Source organism: Balaenoptera borealis (genome assembly GCF_965194805.1).
Source record: "Balaenoptera borealis genome assembly, chromosome: 5".
NCBI lineage: Eukaryota > Metazoa > Chordata > Mammalia > Artiodactyla > Balaenopteridae > Balaenoptera > Balaenoptera borealis.
Window position 1 is genome coordinate 56,210,548 of NC_138862.1, and position 13,618 is coordinate 56,224,165.

The 13,618-nt window shown below is 40.0% G+C and overlaps 1 protein-coding gene across 1 annotated transcript in view; it reads right to left on the bottom strand.

Annotated features, from left to right (window-relative positions):
* Positions 1–13,618, bottom strand: part of MORC1 (MORC family CW-type zinc finger 1) — a 199,623-nt gene that overhangs the window by 25,640 nt on the left and 160,365 nt on the right. The window contains 3 exon segments of the mRNA XM_082394691.1: positions 3,255–3,308; positions 4,765–4,849; positions 12,781–12,927. Of these exon segments, the coding sequence (XP_082250817.1) occupies positions 3,255–3,308; positions 4,765–4,849; positions 12,781–12,927 (286 nt within the window).

Below are 13,618 nucleotides of genomic sequence, written 5' to 3' on the forward strand. Positions count from 1 at the left end.
ATTTACAAGAATATGCATGTGTTTGTGTGGGCAGACACTACAGCAGAAACAATCAACTTTGAGTCAATGCACAATAGTAAGGTCCAGATGCATTCAAAGCTACCTATTGATGTTGCTAGGATATGAGAGGATTGCTAATTTCAAGGATTCGATAATCTAGTTGGGGAGAAAATAAAATACAGGAAACTAATACAAGGCAGAAAATTTAATTAATGCTAAAGTAGAGTTTTAAGGTTCTCTCAGAACACAGAAGTCAAGATTAATTTCACACGGAGAGACTGAGGTAGGCTTGACGTAGAAGGTAGCATTGACCAGGCTGTACAAAGGGTGGGCAGGATATCCGGAGGCCAACCGTGGACTGGGAGAGTGGAGAAGAGTATTTGGGGGGACAGCACGGGGAAACGCTCAGAAGCAGGCCAGTCTAGTAGGTTGGAGCAACTCCATTTTGGATGGAGCAGATGGTTTGCAAGAGGAAAGAATAAAAGATGGTGGTTCAGGTTGGGTTGCAAAGGACCACCAATGCTGTCATGAATCATCTGCTACTCTAATAGTTATGGACACTGCTGATGTGGTCAGGGCGAGGTGACCAAAAAAGCTTGTGACTTACAAAGGGTCCTCCCTTTATTAAACGTACACACCTTAAAGCAAGGTGCACAGAGTTAACCCTACATGGATTTCAATAAATGATTTCAATAGTTTTTATAACCATCCACTTAAAGCTACCAATCATTAATAAAGTCCTTAAGACCAGTTTCATGTGAAGAAAATCGTGATTCCAATTGTTCTGTATTTTGCTTGCAACATCTCCATTTCAACAGGAACTCATGGTCTCTTGACTGTTTATCTTGCTTTGATTCTTTGAATCCCACTTGCCCTGAACATTAAGAGGATTCTAATCATCTATGCTAACACCTTGAATAAACATTCAGTCTGGCCTCCAAGACCCAACACCTTGGGTCCATTACTGAGCGTAGACACTGAAAAAATATCATTTAGAAACAGACATGAAGAACATGTATAAGCTTGGATACGCTGAGATGTATGATAAACTAATTCTTAGCAAATTTCTAAGTTTTTTAGTGTAAATAGTTAAATCAGAGTTCCCTAACCAGTAGATAAGGATGTGTCAAGAGATCCAGGAGCCTTACTGGTGATTTGTCAAGCTGGCTGCCACAGACAGAGTTGGGACAATTCCTGGTGGGACAGTAAACAACCTGCCTACCACATGTCCTCCCCACACCATATTTACTGTCAGCATCTCCCCATATACATCTCACCATGTAATGTCAAGGTCTCTAGTAAGTAAACAATAATTCTTTTATGCCAATAGGCTGAGAAGCTGTAGTATACCTATTGCAAGTAATACTTGCAAACTTTATCACAAGGATGAAGTATTACAGTCTGGATAAGAATGAGATGGAATAAAGTGAGGTAGTGAAAAGAGCTTTGGAGTGGCACAAATCTGGGTTCCAATCCTGAATCTGCTACTTAACTTGCATCATGACATTGGAATGTTATCTTTCTGGTTCTCCATTTCCTCAGTACTAACACGGAGATAGTGGCACCTATGCACCCCAAAGTTGTGAGAATTAAATGAGGTAACATATATAAAAGGCCTAGTTTAGTGCCTGGAGCTAGTGGCTCTTAATCAATCACAGTGTTAGATTTGCTGATGAAAATAATACTAGTAAAAAAAATAATAATAATAGTGCTAGAATAGGGTCAAAAATATGTTGGAAAAAAGCTGTCTTTTACTCTAATTAGGAAATGACAACTAAGTCTTCACACTGAAAATGTTCAATTACTGCTTTTTCAACAAAATGCTACTCAGAAAATAAATTCACTTTACAGTTAAACAATGATGAGAAATTAAGAACCACAATATTCCTTCATTTCCAGTTGCTTATCACAGGCCAGTAGGCACTCAGGCAGAAATATCAGAGGCAAATATATCAACAGGGGTATTACATTTAGGCACACCCTAAAATCCAAACACTTTGTGACACAGCCTTTCTAAGAAGAAATCTAGTTTAGGTTCTGATTTTCATTTCAAGTTTGCCTAGTTATATGCTTTGGGGAACTTACTTCCCAATTCTATTTCATTTATAAAACATGAATATTCAAATATATTCCATTCCCCACAAAAGAGATGAGGCGGCACCTCTGCTTACAGCTGTGCTGTGCACAATTCCAGGGAGGATCATTCACCTCCCAGTCTTTACAGATTTGCATATTATTATGAGAGTTTTCCAGAAGATGGCTGTAAGCATAAGCACTTGGAAGAAGATGCTAGTATATGTGCTAGTGATAGAGCTGGTGCACCTGTTTGAGCAAACACAGGTGAAGTGTCATTGGAGACCAGACCTAAATAAGCATCTCAGTATTGATCCTGGTGCCATGAAAAGTTCTAGACTGTTGTGGCCTGCATGAAGTATCTGGGAACCTCAGTGGCTGTACTGGCTCCAATGCTAATCCCCTGTGTTAGTTGGGCCAAGTTCACATCTTGGAGTCTCAGTTCCCTTGAGTGTGATTTAAGGAAGTAGAGGGCATATGATTTTTTGAGATATTTCTCTAGCAGAACTGAAGGACTCTATGGACTCTTCCCTGCCACCACCAAGGAAATCTTTAAGAACTAGATACACAGTATTATAAGAAAACTGTAAAAAAAACAAAACAAAACAACAAAAACAAAAAACCATCTACCCAGAGAGAGAGAAAGGTTGTAATGAAACACACCAAAAAATACCAGTGATCTTGGAATGGTTTGGGACTATGGATGAATTTCTTAAAATTCCTTTTACTTTCTTTTATTAGCATTAATTATTTTATAGCTGCTTTTAAAATAGAAAAATCATAAACTTAAAAAACTGTTGATAGAATTTTAAAAACCCAGAGAGATATCAAATTGTCCAAAATAATTAAAGACTTTTGTACAAAAGATTTCTGATTTAGCACAGTGTCTCGAGGATCCAGTGAATCTATTGCTTAAAGACTCAGAATGTCATGTTTCCTGTTCAAAATATAGTCCTACTCCAAGTGTTTCATAAGCTTTATGGTTTGGAAACATTTGCATCTTTAAAATTCAAAAAGATGTTGCTTTGTGGCATCTGATATGCTACAGATTAATCTAAGTCTTGATAAGTGAATGCAAATTTGATTTCCTTTCAAACCTAACATTTGGAAATGTATATTATTTCTCCTTTGGAATACAGGATCATTTAGAATATAAATGATCATGTTGAAAGGAAGCTTACCTGGTTGAAACACATTTTCAGCTTTTTGTTTGTCTGCTCTGGGCATTGCTCCAGCTGTTTTCATAAATGATAACAGAACAGGATATTAACTTTTAGGGAATGAGCTGTCTACAGTAGAGTTATAACATGCAAGTACCTAGTATAAAAAAGCATCAAAGCCTAGAACTTGCCAACATTGGTGCTGTGGGTCTTTTAAGCCAGGGTCTAATTATATTATACAACATGGTTTTAAAAATTTTGCAGATGAAAAAGAAAATCAAGGTGAAGGAAAAGTAAATGATAAATAATAAAGCCGTTGGAGTCTAGATATCTTGGATGGGGACGCCACAGAAATAGACCGAGGAGAGTCACTGGCATGTGGGATAGTATTTAAAGTCAGAGACTAGCTGAGGTCACCTAGAAACAACATTTAATAGAGAGAAGAAAGTGGTCCAGGAACAAGCCCTCAGACACACCGACATTTAGAAACCAAATAGAGAAGGAGCTGCCAGCACAGAGGATGGGAGGGAGGGAAGCAGGAAAATGAGAAGTGTGCTGTCATGGAAGCTACATAAAGAAAGTGCTTCAAGAAAGAGAGAGTGGTCAGCTGGGCTGAAGAGGTCAGGTAAGATAAGTGACTACTGCATTTGTCAGCACAGTGGTCACTGGCGGCTTGACAAGACAGTCCCAGTGAGGTCATTGAGTCAGAAGCCCCACAGGAAAGAATGAGGTGAGAGTAGATGGTGAAGAAGCAGAAACAATGATGTAGGACTTCATCCAGGATCAGATGAAGACATATGGCACCTCTGCAAATTAATCATCTGGTGCTCTTTTCACTGATAGCTTTTCATGTGTATCCATCCCTTCCTCAAGCAACACCGAGCATGAGGGTGGAGAAGGAGCTCCCCCAACCCTCCTGTACCTGGCGGGCCTCTTCCAGTCCCGTGAGCAGCTCTGGCGGCCTCAGGACTGCACCCCTCACTCAGCTTCACCACAGCCTGCTGTGACTCAGCAGCTCAGGGACTGCCCACTGTGGGCCAGTGCCAGGCTCACCCTATGCACCCCAGGTAGCTGCTGATCAAAGTTTTCCTTCCCATCATATATAGTATTGCCTCTGAGAGGGGATTTGGTAAATGCAATTTTCTTCATCTTTCCCTGTGATGTCTTAGTGATTCTAACCCAATCTTCACCTCAGTTCCTCATAAAAGGTAGCTGAGGAAGTGTATCTAAGGGATAGGAACTACTTTTGGTGCAGGGAGAGAAGTTAAGGACTATATCCTGTCTCTTTTCATCTCAGAGACTGACTACTCTCAGTCTGTACAATCTTCCCAGAGTTTATTTAAACCTTGGCCACGCTGGTTTCCAATGCAGCTTTAATTCCAAGTTACCCACTTAGTACAAAGATCCCCATCCTCATTCACTTAAGCTATTCTAGGTCCTCTCACTGGTAATCCTTTACATTTTTCCTCACTGAAGATTCAATTCAGGATATTCTGTCATTCCCTCAAAGTTCAAAAAAAAGTCAGCTTGCCTCCAAACTTGTAAGTTCCTCCAGAGATGTGTGGACAAATTCTGATGGTAGACAATCCTCAGGGAAAAAATACAGAAGAATCTCCCTAGGAATATAAGCACAGCAGAGATGAGAATATACCAGGAAAAGAGATGCAGCACTCATCTGTCCAAACTGGCTCTATCTCCTGGGTTTTGTTAAATATCTTGGCAAAGATGAACATTTGTGCCTGCCAAATAGTTTGTTTTTATAACTGGCATCAAAGTGTTCTTCAAAAGGCATTGACTGGGGAGAGGGAGGTGGCCATGGCTATGAAAGGGCAACAGGAAGAATCCTTGTGGTGATGGAAGCCTTCTGTACCTTGACTGTGTCAATGTCAATATCCTAACTTCCATATTGTTCTATAGTGTTGCAAAATGTTACCATTGGGAGAAACTGGGTAAAGGGTACAGGGGATATCTCTGTATTATTTCTTACAACACCACAGGAATCTACATTTATCTTAAAATAAAACGTTTATTAAAGCAAGCAAGCATGAGCTCACAATGCCCGTCCGTAACCAAGCAGTCCAGGAAAGCCTTGCACCTACTTGAATTTCTCCTTGGCGAGAACTAAGTCAGCATTGCAAAATTCCTGGAGGAAAAGAGGCTGACTACAGGCTTACTTTGTCCCTAAGAAAACCAAAGAACTGAACTCTTCGGAGTAATTCTTTCATCGGGGCCTCAGGGACTACTCCTAGAAATCATACATGGACCCTGCTCTTTCCAGACAGCCATGGTCATTGCTCTGACAGGTGCTTCATTTTGTCAAAAGGCAGGAGCACCCCACCCTTCTAGTGTGATGGCTTTTCTAGGATTAATCCCCTAGATGACATGCATTTCATTCCTGGGAGCATACGAAATCTAGAAATTTACAGTTACCACATCTTAAAAGTATATAGAGTGTTTTATGTTGAAGTGTTCCAAGAACTTCATGTATATTGCCTAAGGGATTTACAAAATTTTTCAATTATAAAATAACATGGCATACAAAGGGTAAAACAGCTATTTCTTATATAATTTACATTCTTAGTATTTTAATTATATTATTTGTAGCAATATTCATTTGTAATTTTAAGGAGATTCAATCCAAAAAGTTAAAAATCCTCAGCATTTCACAACATCAAATGTAACACACACACACACACACACACACACACACACACACACACACACACACACACACTCCTCAGAATTATTTGCCTGGCTGGTAAGAAGATGAGTAGGGAAGAGGCAGGATGAGAAAGGGCTTCTGGGTATTTGAGCTGAGCAGAAATCAGCTGGCATAGAAAGCAAAGCTTCAAGTGGAGTCCCTGGGAAAGGAGGCCTGTGGTCAAGTTTACGGTAGGTTTGGTGGAGGGGAAGCGGTGAGCGGTATTTTTAAATACAAACCACCCCTTTCCTCCCCTAAATCCAACCTCCCTTCCTCCAATACAGGGTTGAAACCCCTGTACTGGTCCTGAGTATTGGTCCTTTTCATGGTGGGTATAAATTCTGTGGGGTTTAGATTTAGAGCTAATCAGCAATCTTCCAAGGAAGTATTTCTAGAAAAACAAATATTCGGAGGTGGTGGCATTTGGTGGGGAGTGGGAAACGGTGAAGGGGCAGGTTGGGGAGAGACAAAGTTCTGAATTAGTTCTGGATTATTCTCAGTCTGTGAAATCTCTACATCAAAATTTACATGAAACACCATTATAGTCTGAATAATGTCTCACACGTGTGTACTATTATTTCTAAAGACAGATAAAGAGACAAAGACACACACAGAGAGAAGGAGAGATTATTTTAAAGTGGAACACTTCACGTAAAGGTTTTATTGGAATCACTTGTCACAAGTAGCGCGTCATGTTGTATTTTCTCAATATCCTCAAGCTCATTAATTCCACAGACATTCCCTGAACGCTACTAAAACAAAGCGTTTATCTAGTGCACCTTCCAGAGCCTGGCATCGTGCCCCATGCTAGGAACCCAATACATCCTTATTACACTGAATTCAGCCTAGTAGGGAACGCAGACAAGGAAGCAAACTATTCCAATACAGTGTGACAGAAGCTAGAATGGGAATGCAGCACCATGGCTACCTAGAGGAGGGGCCCAAATTCGTATTTGGGAAGCCCCGAAAGAAGAGTAGGAGTCAGCTAGCTGTGCGGGGCAGCGGGGTACAGCCTGTGAAGAAAGAATGCCAGGCCAACTGCACTATATGTTGGGGAACTGAGTATTTTCTGACGGTATTGAGCACCCTGGTCAGATTCATCCATTCTTTATAAAGTGCTGGAAATGTGCTAAGTGTTGCTATAGGCTTCATATACAAAACTTCATGTCCTCTTTATGGAAGCTCTTTAATTGAGGACTTATTCCTGTTTTGAACCTCTCCGGTTCCCTAATTGTTAAGGATCCTCATCTCCACGCCCACCTGTACTCTCCTTTGCCCCTCTCCCTCCAAGACCTTAGTATCCACCTTTGTACTCTCTCCTCCATATCACTTCTGCTAAACGGCTCTTCCCATGGGGATTCTGTCCCACGAGACTGACTGGAGAGGAAGACAAATTATCCTGCTCCTGTAGTCTCTAAGCACAAACGCACAGACCTTCACATTTTCCTTTTCCTGAAAAATTAATCCAGGAAAACTGTCAGATCCTCTCAAAAACTGTAAGCTACCAAAAATCATAAATGTAGGGGCTGAATGTAGATGCTTAAGAACTCTTTAAAAATTCCTTCATTTATTGTCTTGAGTCCCTTTCTTCGATGCAATTCTTCAATGACACCTTCTTTTGTTCCTGAGGAGGGTATGTATTATCAAACTTCTCTCCACCCTCAAACTTCAGGTTTCCTTTAAGACAGAAACAGTGATCCTCTAATTCACAAAAGGTCCTTCAAGGAGGTGCTCAGCACAGAACTATAAGAATAACCTGGTGTCTGGAGTATCCAAGTGGATACTGTGTATTTTGGAGGGACTCAAGAACCAAGTGCTACCATTCAAGGGGAGTCTTTTCTTACCAAGAACACCCCTTCTTCCCTTGGAGCTTTTATTCATAGTTCCACCTCCAAACTTGCTAATAAAATCAGGAATTTGTCTTTATTAACATTATCTCTCTTCTTGGGGATTCAAGAAATAAGTAACCTGAAGATCTTCCAGAGCTATTGTTTGCACCCAGGACTGTAATAGGTTCTTGGCTATAATGCCCATTTCAGTTGAATTCCTACAGAAACCATATCCATATCTACAAGTTTGAGTTGGAAATTTTTATAGAGTTCAACTAGCTGAGCTACAACACTAAATCAGTTCTGTCTCCATATATGACGACCAAGCTTTGAAAAGCTCCAGCTGAGGGCCATTTCCTTTTCAATCCATGGTCATATCCTTTCTCAACAGGGTAATTTTTCCTTAAGAAAAATCTTTCTTGCGTTAATATAACTCTGCTCTTTCTAGACATGAGCAGAGATACACAGAGGTTCCTGGTTATCCTGCTGTTCTTTGTAAAGAGTAAACTAGTTAATAATAAGCTTGGTCTTGGCTAAGGAGAAGAGAAAGCCTCCTACTTGAGGTAGAGCGAAACTCTCTCCTTCAACCCAGTGAAAGGCTATGGAGATGGCATGGCTCCACTTTCTAAAACCAGGAGTCAGGTCCTGGCTTTTGATAGACCTCAATTGCTAATGTATTTTGTTGTTGTGGTGGTGGTCTTTTCTTTTGCTTCAGTAACTGGCAGCAACCTGTAAAAAGTGACTTCCTTTTTAAAATTTATTTTTGGTATGTTTAAAAGTTAAGATAACATGAAGCATGTTTGCACTTTTGTAGAGGTGAAATAAAGGAAGTCTGACTTATATCAAGTTTACATATACAACGATAAACTAAAACAAGGCATTATAGGTTAGCATTTGTGAGTAAGGACTATGAGACCAGACTGCCAATATTCAAATCCCAGCTCTACCACTTAAGAGTTATGTAATGCTGGGCAAATTACTTAACCTCTGCATACCTCAATTTTCTCATCTGTAAAATGGGGATAATAAAAGTATCTATTTATAGGGTTGTTGTAAGGTTTAAGTGAGTTAACAAATGCAGAGCCCTTAGGACAGTGCCTGGCACATAGTAACTGCATAAAAATATTATTATTGTTGTTGTTGTTGTTGTTGAAAGTGATTTGAGATTTGATACTGCTTCAATATTTAGGACCATTTGATAAAATTTAACAATCTGGATCTCAGTTTACCTTATTTACCTCTGACTTATTCACACAACTCAGTTGCACCCCATTATTTGAAAATACTTTAACATCCAGTAATACTATTCACTGCTTTTTACATTAATCCCTTCCAATTTAACTAAAATTATTTTTGAAAATCTACTAATACACATTGGACACTGTGGAAAATTCAATCTGTTTTCAAAGGAGTTACTATATTTGGGGATTAAACAAATAAATACACATAAAACAAAACATAACGCAAGATAGGAAAATGTTAAACTGAGCACAATCGGGTGATAAAAACGGACAATAAGAACGACTATTTTTTATTAATTTGTAACATGAATCTAATAGAAGAGGCCCATTTAGCAGTGTAGGAAGGGATAAGGATGATGTCATGTTCAAAGTGAACCAAGTGGAGGGAACACTCCACACACTTCAAAGGGCCTGACTGCTCTCTTATCTGTGACAAGCAAGGCAAGTCTGGTGAACAATCGTGAGTGTAAAGAACATGGTCCCCTCCACACCGTACATGGCCAGCCACAATCTTCATGCCTGGAGGAATTTAAAGTCTAGTAAACACAAGGACTAATATGTGGACCAGACAATAGAATAGTGCAGTACAGGGAAGAAAACATAACAAAGAAGACAAGAAATCTGTTTTCACTGGTGAAATGTGAGAAAACATATGACATGCTGCCAAAGGCAAAAGAGAAAATTGGTAAATGAGGAGCTCCTTTTGTTCCAGTTAAAGCCTTGTGTTGTGTACAATTCTTTTCCCACTCAATATTTTTATAAAACAATCACCACAAAAAAATTCAAGCTGGTACAGAAAGGAGCTTATTTATTAATTCATTTGGCTTTCAGAGTGTTCAGTTGATAATAGTATGATGATTTCAAGTACTAAAGATTCTACATGTTCATTAGGGAGATGGTTTCTGGGAAATTTACATTTTCTAGTGATGCCTAATTATAGAGGTGGATACACCTTAAAGCCTTAGTACACTCAATCAGATTATCTCCTATTTGATCACATGTAACTCATTAAAATTAATAATGATGATACACTTAGAGGCAGAACAAAAATTAGCCAAGAAAAAAATAAAGAAAATGATAATGCACAGTTGTACATCCAAACTCTGCTGCAACACAACGAGGCAAATCTCTCCAGGCTCATAGTGCGGAGAGTAGCAAAGCGTGTGTGGGTGTCTGTGTGTGTGTGTATATGTAGGGAATATTACAAAAAGTGTGTGTGTATATTTGTAAGTATGTACATATGTATGTGTGAGTATATATATACACCGTGATTAAGAGCAAGAGACTCCAAATCAGGGAGCCCTGTCCTCAGTAGCTGTGTAATTGTCTTTGTGATTTTGAGTGTTACTTAGTTTCTCTTTTTCAGTTTAGCGTTTTTAAAAAAAAAAAAAAATTAAAAATAATACCAGCCTTGTAAGTTTGTCTAAGGAGCTAATGTATACAAAGCACTTAGGTGACTGTGTAAAATATAATAATGACTCATAAATAGTGGCTATTATTATCAACAAGAAGGCCTGGTTCACTTGAAGCAATGTCCCAATCATTGGACATGTCATAGCCATACATTTTTTAATAATATGCACACATTTATTCAGATATACACAGGCATATTCATATATAATTTTTTCCATACTACCATGTCTTAGGGACCAACTGACATGCCTGAATCTCAGAACTAGTGAGTAAGAAACCAGGATTCAAATTTAAGGCTACCCAACATCAAGGATGAGGATCTTACATACTACGTCTGGACAAACACTGACAGAAGGCAAGAAGATGGTTGGAGAATCCCATTTTCTAGGGACTATACTGTAGGCCACGGCAGTATGAGACTGACATCCATCCAGATCACTGGATGAATGGCCTTTTCAACCTCATAATATTTGTACAGCCCTGAGGTCTGGCTTGCTTCTGTCCCATTCCCAGGCTCGTGCAAGCTTGCCAACCCAGACACTGTGCAGATCTGGTAGTCAGAACTTACTGTTCAGGAATGCAGCACTCTGGCTTCACTCCTTGATCAATGACTTGTCTCTGGATCCCTAGTGTCATTAGTGAAAATGTGTCCTGATGCAAAGTCCAAGGTGGATCCACCTGAATATAAGAAGAGCTTCCTCCTTTCTCCTAGGGCAGGATGGATGTTAGGTGTGTGTTCCTAAAGAATGGTAGGTGGGGCCCTCATCCATGTAAGCACAGCCCCACAGCCCTAGACACCGCCACAGAAACTTCCATAAAGCCCAGGGCAACTGCAGAATGGAGTTCATGGCTTCCAGTGGTTTGCAGTCTACTGTCACACACAGGACCCTAGACCCTATCCTGGACCTGCGTAGGGGCCATAGCTCCCTATATATATGCCCCACCTCTACCTTTCTCTTCCTCCTTGTTTCTATCCTTTGCCAACTCCTTTCTTCAGGAAGATTTTGTCAGTCGCTGATCAGAAAGTCAAAGTAACATCCTAAGGGAAAATACTATTCCAGCTAGAGCATGTTGTATATTTCCCTCTGCTGAAAGTCTCTTACCTCACCCAGGTCCCTCAAAGCTTGTGAAGCCCAACCAAACCAATTGGCTGTACTGATTTAGTGGTGTTTCTGCTCCTGCGCCCCACCCTCTCATATGACACCTATTTGAGAGCACTCTTCTGTATACTAACTTCTTTGGCTTGATTGTAAAGCCCCCTCCTATCATTGGTCCCTACCTGGAAAAACTGAACCCTGGACTTTACTCCTTCCCTGTCTCCATCCTTTGAGAACTGAGATCCAGACATTTAAATCCCTCATTAACCATGCCCACAAATGTTAAGATTCTACACTGAACCAAAAAGCAAAACTCAGTTTCTCTCAATAAGTTCAGTATCTAAAGCTACAAAAAGAGACTTTCTAGAAGGCCATAATGTCATGAGGGTCCTCGTGAGGCAGGAAAAAAAAAAAAAAAGAGAAAGAACAGAAAGAAAGGGAGGGAGGGAAGAAGGAAGGAAGGAAGAAATTCAGTAAGAATTCTTTTTTTTTTTTTGCCCCCTTCATTATAAATGGCCCCTATTCGGGTTTTTTTTGTTTTTTTTTTAACATCTTTATTGGAGTATCATTGCTTTACAATGGTGTGTTAGTTTCTGCTTTATAACAAAGTGAATCAGCTATACCTATACATATATCCCTATATCTCCTCCCTCTTGCATCTCCCTCCCATCCTCCCTATCCCACCCCTCTAGGTGGTCACAAAGCACCGAGCTGATCTCCCTGTGCTATGCGGCTGCTTCCCACTGTCATACAGAGTGCAGTAAGTCAGAAAGAGAAAAACAAATACCAGACGCTAACACATATACATGGAATCTAAAAAAGAAAAAGTGGTTCTGAAGAACCTAGGGACAGGACAGGAATAAAGACGCAGACGTAGAGAATGGACTTGAGGACACGGGGAGGGGGAAGGGTAAGCTAGGACGAAGTGAGATAGTGGCATGGGCATATATACACTACCATTCGTCTGTTTTTAACAGCCCTTTCTGTCCTGTCTTCTATCCTTACAAATCCTGGTTCTTTATTACGCTGGAGAGAGGATTAACAACCACCATATAACAAGAGGGCAGTTAGTGACAACAGTTCTCTTTCAAAAGACATGTCACCCACGTTATATCTAAATCAGTGCAGTTAGGAGACAAGTCATAAAGTCATTCTATTGAATTTTCTCAATAATATCACCACTCAACAGAGAAAAAAATATCAGGAGTTGTCACTGCTTAGAAAATTCAACAAAGCATGTAGAAATATGCTAGTAAGTATCTTTACCTTAAATTAGATGTCAGTTTTCTTACTGTTTCCTTGACAGATGTGCTTTGAGAAGATGTTGTCAGTGAAGAAGCAACTTTACAACCATCCCTCACAGACACTCCGGCTTTGTATCCAGAACTTGAATTTAAATCTTCCACTGGCACACTGGGCAAAAACAAGCCAAGGTTTATAATTTCTAAGTAGAAATCACATTAGATACTAATAAATTCAGAAATATTAATGCACAACAAATGAAAGCTAGGACATAGATGTAATGCTGAAAACTGTCATTTATGTAGTTATATAAAATCAATTCTCAGGTATAAGAATTACTATTCATTCCTGACAAATCTTGTTTCAAGGTTTTTGGGTAGCCCCAATTAAACAGGATTGGCAGTAATTTATTCTTAATAACAGTAGTCAAATACCATTTGTCTCTTATTTGCTGAAAGAGGCTTTTAAACCCAAGTTCTACTTTAGCCTGGGGGAAGGTAGGTACAGAAGGTAGGTCCAGAAATAAAGCAAAGTCAGCTGAAAGAAATATGTAGTCAAGCTCTGGTGGAAAGAGAGCGTTCCAGGTGAAGTGTAACGATCCTGGGGGAGAAACAGGGTAGGGCTGTTGAGAGACAGACACATGAGAAGGCCAGGGCTGCAGGGGCGGAGTGCCCAGGAAGGAGAGGCAGAGAGAGGAGGTGAGAGGCACTGGCCATGGGGTGGGGACTGGAGTTTATTTTAAGCAGAGCAGGTGCTACCATTGGAGGGTTTCTTCCATGGGAGTGAGGTGATCTGATTGATACATGTTTTAAAAGGATAACTGGTTGCAGCATGGAGAAGAGCTCACAATGAGGACGCAAAA